At 28.7% G+C, this 24,723-nt stretch overlaps 1 protein-coding gene across 1 annotated transcript; it reads left to right on the forward strand.

Annotated features, from left to right (window-relative positions):
* The first annotated feature begins 56 nt into the window (after positions 1-56).
* Positions 57-24,663, forward strand: LOC111632792 (U3 small nucleolar RNA-associated protein 14 homolog A-like). Its single transcript, XM_023377319.1, has 16 exons — positions 57-155; positions 1,693-1,762; positions 2,975-3,039; positions 3,124-3,185; positions 7,798-7,943; positions 9,673-9,750; positions 12,665-12,742; positions 12,835-12,960; positions 13,033-13,127; positions 13,215-13,338; positions 18,165-18,242; positions 19,850-20,520; positions 23,887-24,003; positions 24,079-24,178; positions 24,256-24,562; positions 24,629-24,663. The coding sequence occupies exons 2-16, from the start codon at positions 1,715-1,717 to the stop codon at positions 24,661-24,663; spliced, it is 2,130 nt and encodes a 709-aa protein (XP_023233087.1). The 5' UTR covers positions 57-155; positions 1,693-1,714.
* Positions 24,664-24,723: the final 60 nt, after the last annotated feature.

The following is a 24,723-nucleotide window of genomic DNA, read 5'->3' on the forward strand; positions in this document are numbered from 1 at the left end:
GGTTTTATTAATTCGATTCTTAGAAAGATTATTAATATAATTCGTAGAGGATAAAATATTATTAAATGAAGCTATCGAGATACAAATACCACGTGTTTCGTAGCCTCGTTCCTGGTAAACGTGTAGAGAATATACACGTGTTTACTGGTATAATTGTAAGTTTCTTTCGTTAAATTATTAATTTATAAGTGAAAATAAATTATAAAAATTAGTTCTGTGTAATGTTAAGGAAACAAATTGAGTAGTTTGAGTGTTTGGTAGAAGAAATAAAGACATTTTATAAGTTTATAAACAAGCCATTCTGATAAAAGATAATACAGTTGTTTCTCTTAATTAACCTTATATAATTGATATTAAAGCTATGAAAGAAAGTAATGGCTATCAAACCAAATGTTAAATGAATTATTGATCAGTTGAGAAAAGAATTCGAGGATTTATACAATAAGCATTGCAAGAAGAATTGATAATCCTACATACAAAATACCCATTTTATCTTGGAGTTATTGCAGTACTTGACTTATTTAATGTTATAGTAATATCATATAATAACAGTTGCCAATCTCCTCTGCTTTTCTGATTGAGAATCTATCTTTAGAAACAGTTGTCAGCCTGAGCTAGATATACACAATCTTCCACTCTAGTACAAGAAAGCCGATTTGAAAGTTCTTGTAAATCTCAGTTTTATGCCAAAATCATATTCTCTAGACCAGTGCTTCCTAAACTTTTTTCATTCACGACCCCATTTTATTATGGGGATCTTTTCGTGACCCTGGGCCAGGTGTTAAATAGAAAATAGACATACTAATATTCCCTGTAACTACTTTATTTATTTGCAAGCAGAACAATATACATAAATATATAAAAACTAGGTGCAGTATTTGACACTGCTGGATGTAAAGCATCTTTAACATTTTTTAATGTTGAACAATATTCAGATTTAATAAGAGTTAAAACTGAAAAAGTCATTTCATATAGGTATGTGGTGCTGAATGGCAGAAGAACATTTTTAATGTCATTTCAGAAATTGTTGGAAATTCAACTCTAGCTCCAATCAAGAATTGAGTCAAGGATTTCTGTTGAAATTTAAATTTTAAGTTAATATCACTTGATAGCTTAGCAAATTCCTGTTGCGAATTTATATGGGCCTGGCTGAACCCATAATGGGCTTGTTAAAATGACACTTTTAGTGTTTATAGGGTGGAAAGAGTTTTAAAAAAAAGCTATTAAGTCAGCCTCATCTACAATCTAAGGTTGGCAACTATGTAATAAGTGTATTAATGTCACTGAAATTTATATACTGTATTTATCTTTAGCCTATATTATGTCAAAAACATTAAAACTAAACTCCTCACTTAAAGAAACATTCTGCAAAAACTTTGATAAATATTTTCAAAGGCAAATTTCATTATCAAATCCCAAACATTTTGAATGAATTTGAATGATTTTTAAAAAATACTATAAATATTGCTTGTGAGAAAAAAGAAATTTCATTGCTGTTATAAGCAGTAGTTGCGGAATACTTTAATTGCTATGTCTAATAAATATGAAACTTGTATTGTATCCAGTTTAACGTTCAATATTTAAGAACTTTCCAGTTTTATTATAGCATAGATACTGTATTTTTATTATGAAATTTTAATTGATATTTAATCCTTAGAGATTATTTCATTTTTAAATAATTTAATCTTTCAGATTTTACTGAAAAATATATAAAATGGAAGAACTTGAGGAAGTCAATGATATTAGTGCAAGTGAAGATGAGGTCAGTATTGCATTTATGTTCTCACATTTTTCAAAATATGGGTAAGATTTATCATCTCTTATCTAAATTAATAGTTAAAATTTAAATAATTTAATTAATAAATAATAATTTAGAATCATCTGGACGTGAAGGCTTGCTTGGGGTCTGGGTGACACATCTGACATGTGCACTGCACGGCAAGCAGAGGATGCGGGTTCAAGCCCCACTCCGAGCCAGTTCTTTTTTTCCAGATGATTCTAAATTATTTAATAAATTATTAATTTAGATAAGAGATGACATCTAACATCTACTTCTAGTACCAGATTATTTAATATTTAATCATTAATAATAGTGGATTTATATCCTGATTATTTAAGGCCATCATTTGGCTCTGTTGTAAAAAAAAGAACTATACACTCTAAAGCCAGTACACAATAGTAATCAAATTCTGCACTTGGAATGGTAATAAAAAAATAAAAAATTTACTACACTATCACAGCACAAGAATACATCTTTGAAGAACAGTTTTGTCACAAAAGCTGCATAGTAGCAAATTGTAAAGCCATCTCTGACGTCAGTCAGTATGCGTTAATTGACAGACTGGATATACAACTTTCTGATTAGTAACATTTATGATGAAACTGTTCCTTAATGACATATCCTCATGCTGTAATATTGTAATGAATTTTTTAATTACAATATCACTTGCAGAATTTGATTACTATTGCATGCCAGCTTTAAGATACAACAGAATGTTACAACATTACAGCTCAGACACATAAATACAAAATATTAATGATTTTAAGCTAAATTTAATGATTTATTTGATGATTGTTGACATAAGGGTTATATCTAGAGTCTGACATTATTAAATTTATATCTAGTTTCCTTAACAAAAATTTAATAATACAAGTTGAACTTAAGTCAAAAACATTTTTGATGTATTAAATATTTGCTGGAATTGATATCTAAGGTGTGAATTTATTAAGTAGCTATGGATTTTATTTATTCTACTCAAAGTTTTAAATAAATAGAAATTAATTTCCAGTTAGTAATCTTTATACAAGATGGTGGCACCTATCTTTAGACAAAATTTCATTAATTGATCAGTTAGATTAACTTTAATATAGACCAAAAACAAATAGGTTTAATATTGATAAAAATAAAAATTATTTTTGTATATAGTCATTTACACTCTTACGAATTTTTAACAAATAAAATTTATTTATATAGGGAGATGATGAAAGGAGACATAAAAAAATGCTGGAAGCCATTAACACTCTGAGTGGAAAACAAGGGTATTTTGATTTATTTATTAACTTACTTTAAAATATTTAAAAGTTTAATTTAATAATTAATACATGTCTTTAAAATTATTTCAGGCATAAACGGGCCTACAGAAAAGAGCCTAGTAATGAAATTTCAGAATTTAATTTATCAGAAGGTATAATTTTAAATTATAAATTTGTTTTGAACTAAAAATATATTAAATAATAAATTTTAATCATCATCATCATACTGAAAGGCTAATATCTTACTGCACAGTTATCACCAGATGACTATGAGTAAGATATTAATCTGTCAATATGGGATATGAATTTAAACTGATCTAGAGAGCCATGATTTATTAAAAGCAATGCAGATTGAACATCATTCCCATTCCTCTTACATGCCTGTTAATCTCTATTACGAATCAGACTTGCTTGTAATAGACTTAAATAGGTATTGTCGGTTATATATCCAGTCATGCAAGCTATAATGTGCTGGTATCTCACATTAATTAATTAATCAATCAATCCTTAATCAAGATTTTTACATTCTTTTACAAACTCTATAAATCTTTTGTATAAAAATTAAATGCAGTTTAAGTCAAAACATATTTAATTCAGATTACTCAAGATTAAATTAATAAGATTGGAAGTAAACAGTAAAGAAATTTCAAAATGTCTTACTTTGAATATCAATATCATACATAATATTTAAAGTATTTTTTAAAAAAATTTCTGTAAATACTAAGCTTAAGATTGCATGAGATTTTGTACATGAATAGAGAGAATTGTAGATGAATGTAGACAACTATGGTAATAACTATTACTCAATGTCTAACACAGGATAATACACAAGTTGTATGATTTTACAAATCAAAGTAATAAAAGTAAGTTTTTGATGATTGGATGGAAAGTGCTTACCAATACCCATGCTAAAGAGACCTGTTGATATGGAAAATACTCTCAAACTGTGATGCAGCACTCTTAATATTATGGCAGATTCGTCACAAACTGGCTCGGTGACTTTTTCTAGCTATCACTGGTAGCAGTTGTGTTCATCTTTAAGTTTTGACATGTGTGTACATTATGAAAATATATAGACTAGAAATTATTTAAATACAGTAAAAGTTTGTTAATCTGACATATATGGGACTAGAATAATGCTGGATTATCCAGTGTTTTTGTACTTTTGCAAAATTTGATGTTATATGTTATGTGAACATTAAAGACATTCTTGTACATTTTGTACTAATTATTTAAAATAACAATAAAAATAATATACTCTGTCTTGCAGCATTAAAATCACACAAAGTGTTGATTATAATGCCACAAGACACAATTGTAAGGTGACCAACTATTTTACAATAAAAAGGAGGACACAAATAAATTGAAGGAAAAAATATCGTAATAAAAGAAACATTTTATTCATTGCAACAATAATACACTATAATAATATATACTGCATGTGTATGTGCCATGTAATATTTCAGTAAGAAGTAAACAAAGCCACTTTTACACCGCACGCACTCTCAAAGTCTTTTGTGCGAAGCGCACATGTCTCATAATCACATCTTGCCACACTGTACCAAGCCTTGATGAATCATCACGTTAAATACAAACACATCATATACAATGGATCGGCTTGGCATCGATTGAATATGGAGATTTACAGATTAGTCTTCAAATATCAAAAAGGAAGACATGTAAGAGGACACTTTTCGAGGGAGGACAGAACTTAAAAAAGAAGGACTGTCCCTTTAGGGAGGACTCCCTAAAGGAGGATGATTGGTCACCTTACACAATAGTATACAGTGGGTGATCGGTTAACTCCTTAAGGACATTGACATTTTTTATATAGATTTCAATTAAACGTAAAAAATACTTAAAACAGAAAAAAAACGAAAGAAATGCGTTTATTTTGAAGAAAAAGCTTTAAATTTTATTTTCCTTTGTTTCGCCTGTCTGTGAAATGTAACACCGATGAGTCATTGTTTACACAGCTGGGTGACCTTGAACACAGCTGGAGTCGGATTTCCCGGGACATTCTCATAGACGTCTCGGGAGGACAAGGGTTTAAAGTAGGGTGACTATAAGCGACACAGAAATTTTTAAATATTTTTAAAAAATTCAATATTTTATTGCGATTTCCGACCCCCCTAATTAATTAATTATATATTTATAAAAATATATTAATTAAAAAAATTAAAAAACCATCGGAGGTCGTTTTTGACATCAGAAACTAACTTTAAATAACTTTACTGAATGAAAATCCGTGCGCTACAACTTAAAAACCATGAAATAATTTTGATAAAAAACTCCCATTAAAAAACAATTAAGCCTTAATCGAGCCTTCACATAGGCTCATTAAAATCGCGATAAAATTTTTTTGCGCGGGAAAAAAATTTTGAAAAAATTTCGGGACCTAAAAAACATTCCAAAAATTCAAAAAAAAAAAATTNACAATAGTATACAGTGGGTGATCGGTTAATGAACATAATCCGTTCCAAGACTTTGTTCACTATCCAAATTGTTCGTTAACCGATTATTGATTTACCATAGATTTCTATGGGAATTTGATTAATTCATTCTGGAGACCCCAAAAAAAATAAAAAAATATATACTTTCTTACTATGTTTATTCATGTGTAATAATAAAAATACATATATACACGGTCTTGCATTTTTATTAGTCATGTTTTTTCTGTTTGTGGGGGTTAAAGAATCTGTCCAATGTCGTTTTCTTTTCTGTCTTCTTCATGATTTTTCAGAAGTAATTAATAGCATTGTAATTGTAGCGATCCCTAGGACTATTAACCTCAACCTGGTTTGGATGCCATTTTAAGACTGTTGTTCTGACATCCTCCAAAAAATCTTTAATAGCAGATATCGGCATAAATTCGCATTTTCAGAAGAAAACATAAAAGAATTGTTTCTGTCAGAAATATAAAAGGTTGGAGTTACAAGGGAGCATTTCAAAGTTCGGGGGAATACAATCCGATCAGTATATACTGGGTAGAACATCGATGTCAACGTCTCCCACACTCCTAAAAGTTTTGAATTGTAGCCTGAAGAGAAAGGAAGACCAATCGGTATTCGTTATTTTATGTTGCTTCTTCTTGGGTTTGTTCAGTGAAGTGTTCATTATCCAAACATGTGTTCGTTGTTCGATCATAAAAATCTTCTGCGAAAGTGTTTGTTATCCGATATGTTCATTAACTGATCATCCACTGTATTATTTTTATTGTTATTTTAAACAAAATCTTTGCACGAAGTGCACCACTTCTTGTACTAATTAAAGAGTATGCATAAACAAAATCTTTAATCAGTCTGAAAATTATGCATTACTTGACCATATTGTAAAATACTAAATTACAAAACCAAACTCCAGTTTTTAAAATAAAATTTAAGTTTAATAAGTAATGTTTTCTGTAATTTTCTTAAATTACCATTGTCAGGTTTCATTCAGAAGTAGAATATACTGCCAAAATGGAAGCTTTTTAAACTTTATAGTCGTCTCCTCTTGATCAGACAGAATTTATGGCTACATTGTCCTTGTTGTGATTATTGGTGGACTTCTTTTAAGCCTTCCATGCTTGTGTCAGCATATTTTTGCTGATACAAGCATGGAAATTGATTTTTAATGAAAATTTTAAAATTGATTGCAATGCCCTTCTTGCATACCCTATAAATTCCTAGCTTTTCTATGTTCCAAATGTCTGCTCAATTTTTTCAGCAATATAATAGAGAGGCTTGGTCAAAGAGTGGATGTACACCATCCAATGCAAATGTTATTGATACTATAAATATTTGTTTCTTTTAACGGAGTATTGGTGTTCCTTTATGCATTGATATGAATTCCTCAAGGTAAGTTAGCTCCAATATAACATAAGCTTTGGCTTGTTTTATCATCTATTATGAGTATCGAATAAACCCCTGAAAGGTCAAATTTATTAGTTGCATCGTTTTTTGTTACTGATGAGGTTGTAAACTACTTTTAAATGCCAAAGAGATATTGTTGGCCTTGGCAATCTTACACGCCATCTAGGAAATCACCTAGGCCAGTAACCTTTCAGAGGGTATATACAATAAACAGAGAAGTGTAAACATTCACTGTTTATACTGTAAACAATGAATGTTTACACTTCTCTGTTTATTGTTATTTTAGCAGTGTCTTTTTTTCAGTTTAATCTTTTTCTCTAGACACTGAAGTTTGTTTAATAACTGAAAATATTTGTTTAAATTTTCTGTTATAATTTCAATTAAAGCAATTGTTTACATATATATTGTGAATGTTCTTAGTAAAAAATATAAAAATTTCTTTAAACAATAACACTTTATACTATAATAATAAGTTTTTTCTAACAATTTAATCTATCTGAATTATTTTTTATCCTGTTTTTCATGAATAATATGAATTACAGTTTTCATGTACAAAAAGAATTGTGGCTAGATCTCTATGCTTGAATTAATTAAATCATTTGTTAGTTATATCCGTTGCTAAACAGTTTTTAAATTTAAGATCTTATGGGTCAATTGTTCTTTTAAGCTGTTAATTTTATAGTTTTCTGATTAAAAGCAGATCTGTACAACAGTGATTCAAAAATTTATGACGAAAAACTGTTATTGGTTGATATTTGTAAATAATTTGTGAAATTATATTACAATGAAATAGATAATTAGAAATATTTTTATGATAGTAAATATTAGATCCATGTTTAACACTATTATTAGTAGCGTATTCAAATTTTTTCTTATGCATTTATTCGTAAATATTGTATGTACTTTTCAGGAAATCGAGGAAAAGTTAAACTGCATGAACTTCTTGCAAGTTTGAAAAAAACACCAAGTCATGCAGCTATTAAAAAACAGTTAGGTGCAACTATTAGGCGACGTAAAATTCTTAATGTACCTTTGGAAACTGAAGAAGCATTAAAGGTATTGTATTTTACTATGAATATCTAAATATTTGACATTTAAAGCCTTTCTAATTTTCTGTGAAAGAACTTAAATTTTCTAATATATTTATGTAATTATGGTTTTTAATAATATACCTTAGTATAATAATTAATAATTGTCAATTTTATTTGTTTTCATTTTAATTTATATGATAAATGTGGTAATATCAACAGAACATTAAAATTGCATTTTCTTAATCGACATACTTAATAACTTTGTTAGAAATTTCCAATAAAATTATTAATACTTAATGCGTAATCTATGTAAATTAAATGAGTACAATGTCTCATCACCAGCCACATTATTTATCAAGAATTTTTTATCTTAATTTTCATTTACCATTCTATTACGTTGTTCGGAAAGTAAGTTCACTTTTTTACCACTAGACGGATTAGTCATATTTTTCCTGCCATTTTCATTCTAAACTGTATTATCATTTATATTTTGACAGCTAGCATTTTAAGGCTTATTTGTAAAAAATTTTGTTTTATTCTGTGCAATTGTTTATTTTTTGTGTCCCATCAAACATGGAAGATTGAAAGCATCATTTTTGGCATATTTTGCTTTTTTATTACCAAAAAATCAAAATGCTGTTCAAGCAAGAAAAAAATTGTGGTTCATGTATGAAGATGATGTGCTGAGAGAAAGACAGTGCCAAAACTGGTTTACAAAGTTTTGTTCTGGCAATTTCAATATTGAAGATGCACCACGTTCTGGATGGCCAGTTGAAGCCAATGAAAACAAAATAAAAGTACCGATTGAAGCAAACTGCCGAATAACAACACGTGAAATCACTAAGAGATTAAATTTGTCAAATTGAATTGTTTATGATTACTTGAAACAAATTGGTTTTGTTTCAAAGCTTGATATATGGGTTCCACATGTTTTTAAAGAGAGATGCTCTCTTTGGTGGGATTTTAAGGAAATTTTTTTTTTTGGAGCTTTTACCGGACAATTTAACAATTGATTCGAAAGTATACTGATATCGAGTAAACAAATTGAGTAATATCATCAAACAGAAAAGGCAGCCAGAATTGATCGACAAAACAGGTGTAGTGTTTTATCACGATAATGTCAAATTTCACACAAGTTTGGTAACTAGTCAGAAACTGTTATAACTTAGATGGGATGTGCTATCACACCAACCATATTCTCCAGATTGAGCACACTCAGATTATTACTTGTTCCGGTCTATACAAATTTTTTTTAACTGTAAGACATACGATGTCAAAAATCACTTGGATCAATTTTTTGTAAGCAACAATCAAAATTTTTATGAATGTTAAATCATGTTACTATCAGAAACAATAACAACAGGCATTTGACCAAAATGGTTGATATATAATTCAATAAAATATTTATTTATTATAAAAATACTGTGTTTTTCCACAGAGAAAAATGAACTTACTTTCTGAACAAGCCAATAAATCATCTGATTACAATGTTGAATTTTTTTCTCTCTTGTTAGTCCTCACCATTAGATTTATCTTATTTCAGATCTTTATTTACATCTATCATTTATTTATTTAAAATGAATAAATTGAAGTATTTTTATCATTTAAATTCGTATAATATTGTCAGGAAAGTTTGAATTATATCAAAGAATATTTTTGATAATTTCATTTATTATATTGTAATTTATCTTATGATTTAAAAAACTTTATCATTTTTATATAATTTTTTATAAATATGAATAAAATTATTTCAGATAAAAAGAAAAGTTGCTTATGACAAAGTCAGCAAAGAAGTATCACTGTGGGATGATATAGTGCAAGCCAATAGAGTTGTAAGTTGATTAATATTATTATTTGTATATCTATTTATTTTAGTTTATATAATTTAGCTGGCAAAGCTTGAAATGTTACTCACACTTATTAATACTGGAGTTTAGTTTATCAAACTTCAATATAGTGCTACCCTCATAAACTGTGATGAATAATCATTTTCACTATAGATATTGAATAGTGAATCCTTTGATCAAGTATCAAACTCATAGTCACCTTTAATTAAACTATTCTTAGTTATTAAATATATAATAATTTTATCACTTAATATAATCAGTTAATTATAATTTAAACTTAAAATTTGTCCTTAATAAATTTGAGCTAAAGGCTCATAAGGAATATGTTTAAAATTAAGGATATAATTATTGGAATTATATTAAAAACTAGTAAATTTATTCAAAATGGTGTCTTCATTCTATTATATAAGTTGATTAAATTTGCTAAAATGCTTAAGAAAGGAAGTATTCATAAAAACTTCCATTCTTTTTATTAATAATAGGAAGTATTATTAATATTTCCTATTTTTAATAAAAGAAATTAAGGTTTATTTAAGTACTTCCTTTCTAAACTATCTAAACAAATATAATTTGTAATGCATAATATAAGCAACATAACATATTTTCTTAATTTAATTCTTTTATTTGAATATTTAAAATAATTTCCATGGACTTTATATGTAATTAAGTCACATTTATAAATTGTTAAGTTGCTAAAGCAATAATTAATTTTTTAAATGTAATTACAGTACATTAATTATTAAGTCTGAATACAAGAAAGAATAAAAAAATAAAAATTAGTACTGATTAGAATATAAAATAAGATTCTCTACAACCAATAACCGGTGTGAAGTATGGCTAAGCAATAAAAAAACAAATGTTTTCATAATCCCTTCTGGGTTCTTCCTCAGGTTTTCTTAATTCTAAATAAGCTAGATCTTCCAATTTCATTCGAAGAAGGGATTATGAAAATGTTTGTTTTTTTATTGCTTAGCCGTACTTTGCACCAGTTATTGGTTGTAGAGAGTCTTATTTTATCATTATCCCACTGTGGTATGCAGATGTGATTAGAATATTACACATGTCCAAAACTTAAGGATGAACACAATTGCAAGTGGTGATATCTTGGTGACAAGCCAGCCACAATGTTGCGAGTTCTGTATTGCTGTTAGAAGTGAGCATATTTCATATTGATGGATCTCTCCACCTGAGTATTGTTAAGCAGTTTCCATCCATTCTCCACCTACATCCTACTGCCACACACATCTTGTTCACCAAAGACACTTTTATTTCTTTAATTTGTAAAATCCTACAAGTTGTTGCTTAATATCCTGTGTTAGACATTGAATAATATAGTTCTGGCTATATTTGTTTGTAATTCTATCTATTTCTGTACAAATTTTGTTCATCCTGAAGTTTTGGACACATTTAGGTATACACTTACATTTAAAATTTTATAATATAAAGACTAAATAATGACTTTGCTAGTCAAAAAGTAATTAAATATAGTAAATAAAACAAATCAAATTAAAGCTGGATTTATTATTGGTTTATAATTTGGATTAAAGGTAATGATTAAGTTGCCATTTTTTATTAAATTAATTATTTTCTATTATTGTGGAAGAAAAGATTGATCCAAGTAGGATTTAAACTCGCAATTCCCACTTATTGTGTGATTGCATTGCCACTAATAATCTGATAACAAATCTGGCTTGTTATTTGACTAGTAATATAATTTGGTCTTGGCTTTTTATATAATTTTAGTAAATAAGACAATGCCGCTAATAAAATTTAAGGAGCCAAAATGTCTATATGTTTAAATTTGTTTTTTTCTATATCAATAACGTGTTGTTAAAGTTTTGAATCATCTTGGATTATTTAGAAATTATTTTAAATTATATTAAACTATAGTTATTCTATATTTTACATTTGAATTGTTGATGTCATTTTTAAGATCTGATGTTTAAATTTCAAAAGTAAGATGATAATTAAGTGAGAAGTTTAACAAAATTTGGATCTTGGTGGAGAAATCTTACTACATCTGAACTGTTTTTATTCAGAAAGTAATGTTAAAAGTATCTGTTTATTCTCAGAATATTGTGAATATAATAAAAGAAAAAGCTTTATATAGTTTTCCATAAAATGGAAATTGTTGTGCTAATAGTAATTTACAATGTAAGCCATTTTCCAGATATTAAATTAAAAGAAAAAGCAACAAAACAAGTTTAAATTCAAATACTTTAAGGAATATAGTTGTTAAAGAATTACAGAAAAATCATTTTAAATATATTCTTAGGTCCACCAGTGGCCAAGCAGTTCCATTCTGTAAACACTGGGAGTTCGTGTCTGGCCAGACCAGAAAACCCATGAAGAAAACCCGGAAAACTCCATGTGGCCAGATGGGTTGGCCACGCGGAGTTTTCCAGGTTTTCTCCATGTCTGAATAGGGACCAGTTACTCTTAAAAAGACCTCCCAAAAGGCATTCCCCTAAGCAGATTGCCCAGGTGTTGCGTTGCCATAACTTACCAAAATATATTGCTGATAATGGTTGTAAGTTAATTGTACAGATGACTGGATGGCTGATGCAGTTAAAGCATCAGCCTACTGTTTTGGGGACCCAGGATGTAGTAAAATTTAGCAAACTTGGGAATATTGAAAAACTCTGGAAATTTTTCAGAGGTGGTCTGTCCCAGATACATCACACCAACCAGCTGCCCCATTGTGGGCCCTTATGAGAATGATTAAAAGGCCATGTTAGTGCCCATTTGGTGAAACAGACAAGTGGAAAAAAAAAAACTTATTGTAAATTGTCTAGAATAGGTTATCTGAAAAATGAGTTATATTATATATAATACATGTTAAATTAAAGTCAAATTTATAATAAATGACAAATTTTCTAAAAACTTGCATTAAATTTAGGCAGAACAAATCGAATTTCCACTTCAAAGACCAGACGTCAGTATTCGTCCCGCCTCAGAATACATAAAAAAATTCAAGGTAATATCACAATTTAGCATTTAAATAAACATTCTAGAGAAAGTAATAATGAAATTAGTAGTAACAGATTTTAAAAAGTTTATTTTTAATAGCCTAAAACACCTATGGAAATTGAGATTAATAATGTACTGAATGCAAATAGCGATATTCTGATGGAAGATAAATCTAATTTAGCATCTCTTGACGAGGAAGAAATGCAAGCGTTGAATGTGCAAGAAGTGAGATTGTGTTAAAATTTACGACAACTAATTTTAATTTCCAGATTTATATGTTTATAATTAAATATTTAGGTAAAAAAGTCTTTAAGAGAGATACAGAGAGCAAGAGCCTTGTTATCTTATGCACAATCAAAAAATCGAAGACAAAATAAAATCAAAAGTAAAAAGTAAATATTCTAAATTCCTTAATTGATATTTATGTAATAATATGTTTTTGTAATTAATTATTTCTTTTTGTTATATTTTTCATAAAGATATCATCGAATTTTGAAGAAGGAAAGGCTACAAAAAGAAATGAAAGAATTTGAAAAATTGAAACTAGAATCGCCTGCCAAAGCTGCAGAGAAATTAAAAGAACTCGAGAAACTTCGAATTTTAGTAAGTTAACATTTTCTTAAAGTTAATAGACGATGTCTTTCCAGAAGTCTTATACTGTAATTTAATTTAATTTTATACAAGCAATTCTTATCTTTGGAATAATTGAATGTTAATTTCCACATTTTTGTTAGTTTTTAATTCAGCTTAACAGACATTACTTTTAATTCAGATCTAGTTTTTAGTCTTCTTCTATGCATTTGATATTCTCATCAGCTATGATTAAGGATTTATTTTCATATAAATTTTTTCTTGATCTTCTTCTCTTCTTTCATTCAGTATATAGTATATAATTCAGATTTATGACTCCTAATGAAGTAGATAACATTCTAAATTAATTAAATGATAACACCAGATTCATCAGGCTATAAAGTTGACTAATTAAATATATTGAAGTAATGTAATTTGAACTGAAGGTAGATGATTAATGGTTGTCGTCTCGTGTTAAATTTAATAATTAGAATTAAATTAATTACTTTAGAGTTTAGACCATTCTGGAAGTAATGATTGATCTAGAGTGGGATTCAAACCCACTAATTCTGCTTATACTGTGCAGATTCACTTACCAATTACACTATCTGAATCTCCTCATCTGGTAGTAAAATTTGAACAGAGGTCCAAGCAACCTAATTGGCAACATATTTGCTTATTTATCAGGTGTTGTGGGTTTGAGTCTTGTTCCAAATCAATCTTTTCTTTCAGAATATTCAAATTATTAAATTTAATAAAAGATGATGACTTAATTGCCTATGTTCAGTCCAAATTACTGTATATATTTAATTAGCCAAGCTATGAATCTTGATTATGAATTAATTTTTACTCGCTGTAGATTTGTGTACATAAATTTTTAAAATATATATGCATTAATTAAAATTAAGATGCATGTTGTTATTTTTCCAATGAAGTGAACTGAATCTTGAACAATAGACATGTCCTTAAAAGAATCTCTAAAAATGTCTGGTTAACTCTATTATTTATTATTAAAATTATATTTCTGATAGACTGGTAACTTTACATCAAATTTATTTTTATTATTAATTATGATGAAGTTCAATAGAAAAATCATTCTGAGAGTTGTCCAAAATCTGTTTTTAAAACAAACTTATAATTTGTGTTTCTAGACTTGAAATTTGATTTAAATTGACAATTATTTACACTTAAATTGACAAGAATTAGCAGAAAATAGATTAAAGTTCTCATTGCATATTATGTAGTTAATTATTGACACTTTAGATAAATAAAAAGAGATTGAAATGTAATTTTAATTTCACTTTTTATGATTGGGCTGCAATTTTCCAATTGTACATCTATTTATTCCTACTGTCATCCATCCATCCATTTTCAAATGTAAACATTGATTAACCCAATCTTAATGCCAAGTGACTGCCACATTATATCAGGCTTCTGTTTTAAATTAATACTGTAATTAAATTTATCAAAAGATGATACCTAATGGCTACCTTTAGGCAAAAATACTAAACATTTAGTTATTAATAGTAACAGTAATAGAGATCAATATAATCTGGCAATTGTTTGATGTTAATCTTGAATTTTTCAACAACTTACTATATAGTAAATCACATGTAAATCACATATAAAGAAAATGCATTAATAAACTTTGCCATTACAAGTTGTTTACTAAACTTGAATATTTATTAAGGTTCAAAAGACAGCTTTCCAGTATTGTATGAATATATGCTTGTGGTGCATTAGTTCCACTGCAATGTTTACAGTAAAATAAATAAATTTGTTTAGAAAAGAACATGTGCAAATTGCACAGTAGTTCTAAGGTAATTACTAAATTATCCCACCTCTCCCAAGCACAATGAAAATGGAAATGGAAGGAAATCATTTAAAAAATATTTAGCATAATGTAAAAAGAACCTCTAATTCTAAAGAGTAAGAACCAACAATTTTATGATTAATACAAAAACAGTTAGCTTTATTTTTTAGTAGTACACGTTCAAAACAACTGCCTTTAGTGGCAATACAAAGGTGTAGACATTTGAGAGTGGCACTGTAGACCTGGTGTCACTCTCCTGCATGTCTCTCATATTCACCACTCAAGTTTGTAAACATTATGTAGGACTGCTTGATATGCATCATATACTGATGCTTATAGGTGCCCCACAGAAAAAGTCTGGTAGGGTCAAGTCTGAGAAATATGTGGCTATGGAACAGGGCTCGGAGCAATTCGACAACCAATGGATATTGGTTGTTGAATTGCTCCGAGCTATTGATGCATATCTGCCCATGAATGAGCTAGCAAGCTGTCCAGCCATTCATTCACCAGTAGAGGATATTAAGATAGCTGTTGCCAATCAGGGTACAAGATACAAGACCAAGAAGCTATCACCTTAAATGCCACACCAGATATTTAGTATAAAACATACATAGTGTCATGTATTTCATTTACATTGTGGAGTGGTGCACATTATAGCACTTATTACACACACACATACTGAGAAAAAGTGCCTTGTCAGTCCATATATTGTACTCAGGCAATTGTGGTTTGACCTGGTATAAATTTAGCATTATTTTGTACCAGTGTAATCACTGTACATTATCCCCTGCATGTTGTGCCAGTTGCACATAACAATTGAATGAGTATATGTCACTTCAACATAAAATTTGGTGTACTTGTGTCTGTTGTAGTCCACTTCATCTTGCTGTTTCACATATGCTGTTATCTGGATGTACAGAAGTATGACAATGCTTTGACATTACAAAGATTTGGATGACCTGGACCTATGACCGCTGACTGTGCATCAAGAGACTTTACATTAATAATTGTCATATGTGTATAGTTTTATCAACAAAAGTGGTAGTTGTCAAACCAGGCTAAACCATTTTTCAATCAGTTGTAGAGAGAGACCACTTCATTAGTTGTAAATAGTTAATAGCCCCTAAAACATTGGATACCTCTTTCTTCTTTATGAATAGTTTAAAAGTTGTTTAGTTGGTTTGACAACTGCCAACTTATATTGGAAGGATTATAGGTCTTAGTGTGACTGGAAAATGCTCATAGAATCTACATACTGCTTCTCATGCAATTTTTTTCATTTTATCACAAAGAATAATCATTTCATAGTAGTATTTGTGAGTACAGTCGACCCCCCCCTATAAGATCATAGATACGTTCCATTCTTTAGGAATCCGATTTCTTACAAGTCCTTCCAATCACAGCCCGACACGTGTGAAGTTTACAGATTACGGCTGATTGACAGGTTTTCTTCCATAAAATTAATTGATTCTAGACTAATCCGACTCAACATTTAATTGATTCTAGACTAATCCGACAATTAATCAATTAATTGTACAGACGATAGTTAGCGTAAAATCTCCATAGCGTGGCGCCACGTGGCAGAAAAAATATATATAATTATAATAAAGTTACAATAAATTAAGTTAATATATAATTATATATACAGTACCTAATTTATATATAATTTATATATAATTATATGTACGGATGAAACTAAACTCAATTTAGCTGCCTAAATGTCCGTAGCGTGGCGCTACAGACGGTGGGAAAGTAGTTCGGCTGCCCGATGACATTTTACGTAATTATAGGAGTTTTTTACCTTTTTTACGGATACCGTCACAATTTTTTCACAGTTTTATAGGAATCGTAATTATAGGGGGTCTACTGTATAAGTCACTGCCACAGTGCTCTACCAATTAGAAGAGTGCATGATATTGGCTCCAACAGGGATGTTGAAAATGTCTGATACTATATGATCTGTCAGGAATGAATTTTAATTTGCATTTTCTTTGTACATTTGGAAAATTTACACATTGCCACAGAACTAAGTGCAATTTACACATGTCCTTTTCTGAATGAATGAATTATTGTAAATATCATTTGAGAAAAAATAATAATACAGTATCTTATAAAGATGCCTAGTAAAGTCCTTATAAACTGACATATGAGCAACATACAACATACAAAAATGAATGAGAGAACACATGATAAATACATATTACTGTCTGTGCTTGATATGCACATTAATGTTTCATATATTCTATTTATACTATTTAAGTATACAGGGTGTCCTTTTGTACGAAATCAGTTGTGCTCTTTGACTTTGTAATTGACTTTTTTTCTGTACTGTGTATCATTTTTGAAATAGGAGTGCCAACTTCTAAATTTTATCACTAAGGTGCTGCAAGTGATCTTATCTCGTAGCACATAGTCACTTAACTATAACATTCATAACCGTAGCTTGCTGCACATATCAGTTATGTAATATGTATAGTGTATTCTGTGTATATATTGTATGAAAGTAGCAGTCTCGTCAATAAGCATTTTCTACATATATATATAGAAAATATATTATATAACATCATAAATAACAAAATTATGTGACAATAATTTCTGAAAACTTAGTTACAGTACTTTATTGATAATTTCATTTACATTAAATCAATCATTGTTTAAATAAAAATATGTAAAATTTTGTAACTTGTGTATTTATTTTTATGGATAGTTAAAGCTTAAAAAAGGAGATTTACAAAATTAGAATGCAAGACAATAAAAATGTTGAATACAGTTATTGATTTAACTTTGCAATAAACAAATAACAATGCACAAAGTATGCTACTGGCTTTTCTAGCATGAGTTTGTTGATTACATATTCATAACATCATCAAAAAATTGAGTGGCAATCCACCATGCAGAGTATATTACTAGAATTAATTACGTTTGTACATCATTATAATTATTTATTGATATTACTTTAAATAAATTAACTTAAATATTTCAGTTAAGAGAAGTAATATTATATAATTTAAATTATTTATTAATTTCAGTTATTTTTTATTTATAGGAAAGAATGACGTTAAAACACAAAAGTACTGGAAAGTGGGCTAAACATAAAATGTTAAGAGCGAAATATGACAAAGAGGTAAATCTTATAGATAAATTTTTTATTTGATGATCATTATCAATATATTTTACCAAGCAAACTTTTATGAAGTGAACTTAAATATTTAAACAAATATCAATCATTATTAAAAATATACTGATCAAGAACTTTTGAACTAGCCAAATAATTTTTTCCTAGTACTTTCTGCTCTATATATACTAAGAAATCTTTTATAATAAGTCCATTATAATTTTGCCAGGCTTGAAGTGAGTCAGTTCTATGCCAAGAACAAGATCCGTCATATTTGGATCAGGCTATCCATGATAATTTCTGAAAGTCAAACTCACATTGTTGAATTTAGAATATACTGTTACCTTTAACTTATACTTAAGATCGTTGTGTACCAAGCCAAGGATGTGGAATTACCTATAATCACGTTGTTCAGAGTCCAATTGATATCTTTATGCTTTAATTATCCAATACCCAGCCAACCCCTATAACACTGTTGATTATTTCGTTTTATATGAATTCCATGTTTTACGAGTCACTTAGATTTTACAAATATGCAAGCCGTTCACAGCCGGGCACATGTATTTGTAAAATCTAAGTGACTCGTACAACATGGAATTTATATAAAATGGAATAATCAACAGTGTTGTAGGGAGTCAACTGTACATCTGAATAATTAGTATTTGTGTAACTTATATAGTCATTTTTCTCTTCTAAATGTTTTCAGAGTTAAGTAAAATTGTGAAATAAAAAATTAGCATTACGTAAAATGTACTAATTTCATAAAAATTTGTTTTTCAAAAGACCAAACAAGTAACAAATAATTATATAGTAAACCAGTCCTGAATTATATATTAATAATCAAACGATAATGCCAAATTCATCAGGCCATAACTTGGCTAATTAAATATATAGATATTTAATAAGCTAACTTATGGCTTGATGGATTCAGCATTATCATTTGACTCTAAATAAATAAGTTACAAATAATTTTGAAATTTATATAAATTGTTCATACTTTTGCAGAAGAAAATATTCAACAAAATTTAATCATTTTTATTATTAAAATTAAGAAAAACAAAGTTCATATTATTTTAATTCAATTAAATACACGTTTTTAATTGATTTTTTAATGATTCTTTATGGAAAGAAAATGATATACCCATTGTAATAGTGCTAAAACTATTGCCTTAAAAGAATGAGACAGTGTTTCAATAACATTTTCTTTGAAATAAGAAATTACTATTTAATGGCATTTCAACATTACCTTATTTAAATTATTCAAATCACAGCCAATCTTGTTCTTCATCTAAGTTTAAATCTTTTATTTTATGATGTAACAATCTGCTGCTTGGGTGACCAATTTCAAGTACTGAACAGAATATCAGACATGTTTGTGGGGAGTTTATTAAACTGTATACATCAGGTTCTGTTCTTTGCCATCTGGCTACCTTCATTTTAAAATTAATTGTTACCATAATAGAAATGAAGAACTGCTCTCTTACTTCCCACAGGGTGGATAGATTTTAAAAAGAAAAATCTTTACTATTTCCTTGATATAATATGTTTAATAAACATGATTGAACAATTCAAGATCATTTTAAATCTGTTGCATAAATAGTTTTTTTATCTTCCAGAGTAGAGATGAAATATCTGCACAGCTAGAATTAGGTCGGCAACTTACTCAAAAAGTAATTACAAATGAGGAAAGTGATGATGACAATGACGACGAAGCTGATGGTGATCCAAAATTATCATTCAGTGTAAATAAAACTGAAAATGACAAAGCATTAAATGATTATAAAGAATCTATGAATCTACTTAAAAATCCTATAGAGTGTATAAGTGCAGATGAAGTTAATAAAGGTTATATCAAAAGAGCAAAACAAGTTTCTATAAAAGAAATTATCAAGCGGGATGCAGAAGAAAATTGTAGTGACACTGATGAAAATGAAGAATCATTAATTGATGAGACTTTAGTCAGAAAGACAAAAATGGAAGATTTTAACAATATGGAAGAGATCCCTGTTGAAAGTAGTACAGAATGGTTCAAAACACCAAAAACTAAAATCAATTCAGATGTCAAACTGAAACAAAATAAAAGCGGTGAAAAAACATGCAACAAAAAGAAAAATGAAAATTCTTTTGTGGACAGTGAACTAAATGTAGTGGAATTGAAATCTCAAAAATCGCAGTTAGTCGAGTGTGAGGCCATCGATGAAGAAGAATTGGATGCTTTTTCTGATGGAGAGAACAAACAAGATTTAGCCGAATCTTATTGGGACTCCGAAATTATTAAAGAATTTGAGTAAGTGTAGTTTAAAATTATAATATTTTATATTCTAAATTTTTTCAATATTTTAGTATGAAAGTATATTTAGTACTTCATCTCTAGTGTTTTCATACAATTACTAAATTCTAAAACATTTTGCACACTTTTTTTTTATGAGAGAATGTAAAAGGAATATGACGTGATGTACTGTACTTGGAACCTTAAAAATTTCTGTATTCTTAATTTAGGTGCATAATTGCAAGTTATGCAAGAAGCAGCACAAATATACTGAGAATATTACATAATAGACTCTTGTTAAGTGACACTATCTTGAATGAGTTTATGCTAAATGACACACACAATATGCATATGTTCCTGTTTACCTAACTCAACACTAGACTCATACTGGACTCAACTACATAATTGTATCTTACAATAGCAATTTGATACCTTTAATACATTATTTTAATAAAACATATTTTAAATGCTGGAATGTTATAATATACATATCAGCATTTAAAACATATTAGTTTATTTGATTTTTGAATTCATATTTCAAATACAAAAATGCTGTAAGAATGTTACTTTGTTGCAACTCTCAGCTTAAATATTCAAATTATATCCCATTTAAAACCCAAGGAAAATCTCTAAAAGGGTCAAAAACTTTTGTTTTAACAAATTTTTTTTACTATTTGTAGTTACTAAGACTCTTTTCAAGAATTTGACCAGACTCATTGTAAGAAACAAGGCCAAATCACCTGTAAAAGTTTCCAAGTATCACACTTAGCAGATTTCTATACCATTTCAGCCATCTGACTGTCAGCTATAACTATATTAGTAGCCCGGGATGCCCCCAGTGGGCGTTCTTTACAAATTCCCATGAGGCACGGTTCCTTTGACATTTTTGTTTCTATCAGTGTTCTCTACAGCTCTGTTAAAGTCCCAAATGTGTCATATGGATATATATTTCTATCTATTAAACATTCTATAAAACTTTAAAATAGTTTAATTTGTTTATTTACCTTTGGTTGTAAACCTCGATTTTAAATGTATCCGCCATTTTTTCAACAAATTTCCCATGAGTCGATGCGCGATGTTCACTGACTTGTGAGTCACAGGATGTTGTAAATGTGCGGCGCAAGGTTAATCAAGGCATATAATAATTATTTATACCATTCCATGGTATAAATAATAAATTCCTATTACAAATAAAAATAATTTATTGTTAATTTAAAATCATCACTAGGGCGCCTCTAGTGCCCGTTTTTGGCATACCGTTACGCGGACGGATGGACGGACATGCGTTCAGTGGCTTATATAAATAGATATTTGTGTAACTTGAGTAATGTATTCAAATATGTTATTTACATCATCAAACTTTATACCATATGATATAAATTAATTTTTACCATTTATTCAACAAATTTAAAATGAAACCGTGCAAACATCAAATCTTAATCTCATAATTATAAATTATAGAATTAAGATGGGGTTAAATTATAATGTTTTATACTTTACAGAAATTAAATGAACTTTAAAAAGAAATGTATTTGGTTACTTCTTGGATTGGCTTCAATTTAAAAAAAATAACTTAAGTTTAAGTATATGTTAATACTTAGTTATTGTTTTTGGTTTAAGAGGCAGATATCATATCTGGTATGTTGAACAGTACCAGCCATCATAATATGGTGATTAAATGTATGTAAAGTGATACAGATTTTATCAACATATATCTAAATTGACTTATTGCAGGCCAGATGTCTGAGATGATAAAAACATCACCCTGCCACTATTATATTCAGGTTTGCGTCAACTCGACAATTATATATGTCGGATCTCTCCCTTGCCACCTAGCTACACACTAGGCCTGACTGAACCATGATAAGTATACCCTAATTTAAAGTCCTTCTCAGTACCCACGAGGCAGAAAAGGTTAAAAATGAGAGGAAAAGAAAAAGACTAACTGATATTGATTTATTGGCTTGTGAATTATTCATTCAGAGGATATTCTTATTTTCGTATGACTCAAATCATAATGTCAGATTTATTATTGGGCTACCTACATTTTGGCTAATTAAGTATATAAATGTTATGTAATTTGAACTAAAGGTAGGCAGTTAAGTTGCCATCTTGTATTAAATTTAATCAATAGAATTAAAAAAATTAGTTTAGAATATTGTGGAAGAAAAGAGCAATCTGGAGGAGTCCCGAACCCGCAACTTCCCCTTACCGTGCAAATATGTTTTCAATTATGTATCCAGATTGCCATCCAATCTTTACTTTCAAACTAATTAATTTAGAAGATACAATCCACACAGATCGTGTAACAACTGGGGATGACTATGCACCCATGGTCCTCAATGACACTCAGCTGACTTTAAGCTTTTATCCTGACATGGTGTGTTTATGTATGTGTATGTTGCCATCTGTTGTTTAAATTAGAAATTCCTCCAAGAGAATTATTAATTACACAAATAATAACTCTTTTAGATTGTTTGCCATTATCAGGTTCTATTAATAATTCAGTTTGATTTGCACATTGGCATGTTGACACAATTAAAATCAATCAAAATTCTTTTTATATATTAATATATAAATATATATTTNTTAATATATAAATATATATTTTTAAAATAAATGATAACTTATATTTCAAATTTCACATTTAGTCAAAATTACATAATTGATGACTTATCACTGGATATTAAATGTTATTTTATGATTTATTAGTATAAAAATTGGCAAAAATCTTAAAAGCGGTAATCCCATTCATCTGTAAAAGTCCGTTCTGAAATTTTTAATATTTAAATTAATTCCAGTAATTCTAATAAAATTATACAGTCGACGTTCTATTTTAAATTTTCTGTAAGAAAACGTTGATATTTTAATTACCACATGACACTTATGATGAATCAGATACGGAACTCATTAATTGTGACGTGAAAGTTGATGACCAATAATTTGATCCAGTTTGGTCATGCAAGCTATTATGTCGACCTTTTTTCTCCCCTGCCTTCTTTCTTTTCCTTACCTTCCCTCTGCTATTGATAAAAGACCTTTCTAAAATATATTTCTTTGTTATATTTCTATTATCAGAGTTGAAGCTCTGATCGTGGTTATGAATATGTCAATTAAAATAAGATTGCGACGTCATTTCTATAAAGTATTTAAGACACGACTCTTTTATTTCTTATTTTTCTTAATTAAAAAAATAAATACAAGCTCTGACACTTAATATAAATTAATTAGTTATTTCAAATTACTCTTGTAATAATTATTGTTAATTGAGTTTGAAAATTTATTAATGTAATGAAAATATGTCTCAACCAGATTTTATCCAATTATTATAATGTAAATTGGTTGGGAAAAAATCTCATTAATTTTTTTATTTTTATTTTACAGAGCAGAAAAGTCTGCTGCTATAGAAAAGGATAAACCAAAGGACGTAGATACATTTTTACCAGGTTGGGGCAACTGGGGAGGAAGCGGAATTAAAGTCCCCAAGAAGAGAAGAAGACGGTAAAACATCAGGTTTATTTTTTCTTTTAAAATTTTATGGGTCTTAAGTTTTCTTATGGTAAAATCTACTTACAGTTTTATCATCAAAGCACCCCCTGCGCCTCCTCGAAAAGACAGCACTTTAGGAAATGTCATCATTAACGAGAAACATAATGAGAAAATAAAACAGTTTCAGGTTAATTGAAGTTTATTTTAATTGAATTATTTCTTGAAATATCAATATTAAATTTTCATTAATGTTCTGTTTATTAGGTTAACGAAATTCCCTTTCCATTCTCGAGCGTTCAGCAATTTGAGAGCACTCTTCGACAACCCATCGGCAGAACTTGGAATCCGGAAACAGCATTTCAGAGGGCTGTAGCCCCAAAAATCGTAACCAAAATGGGACAGATAATAGATCCCATCGATTCCGATGCCCTTTTGAAAAAATTACAAGAGGACAGAATTAAAGAAGGATTTAAAAAACCAAATAAAGAAGGATTCACAAAACCAAATAAAAGAAAGGCAGTTGTTACTAAACAAAATAATAAAAAGAAAAAATTAAACAAGAAAATACAAAATGGTGTAAAAAAATAACAACTGTATATAATGTGATATTTAATAATAAAATTATTTTCAATTAAAGTTAGTAGTTTATATGATCAAATTTATTTTGATTAATTTGCTTTATTCATTACAATATTTGAATTTTTATATATTGTAATTTTAAGTAAGAGTGAA

The sequence above is a fragment of the Centruroides sculpturatus genome, unplaced genomic scaffold, assembly GCF_000671375.1.
Source record: "Centruroides sculpturatus isolate CEXI.00-Female unplaced genomic scaffold, Cexi_2.0 scaffold840, whole genome shotgun sequence".
NCBI classification, from domain to species: domain Eukaryota; kingdom Metazoa; phylum Arthropoda; class Arachnida; order Scorpiones; family Buthidae; genus Centruroides; species Centruroides sculpturatus.

Bases quoted from the DNA above. Each gene is read 5' to 3' on its own strand.
- LOC111632792 (XM_023377319.1), top strand. From the start codon at position 1,715: ATGGAAGAACTTGAGGAAGTCAATGATATTAGTGCAAGTGAAGATGAG. The intron at 12,743-12,834 runs GTAATATCACAA...TATTTTTAATAG, and splicing joins AATACATAAAAAAATTCAAG to CCTAAAACACCTATGGAAAT. The intron at 24,004-24,078 runs GTAAAACATCAG...ATCTACTTACAG, and splicing joins CCCAAGAAGAGAAGAAGACG to TTTTATCATCAAAGCACCCC.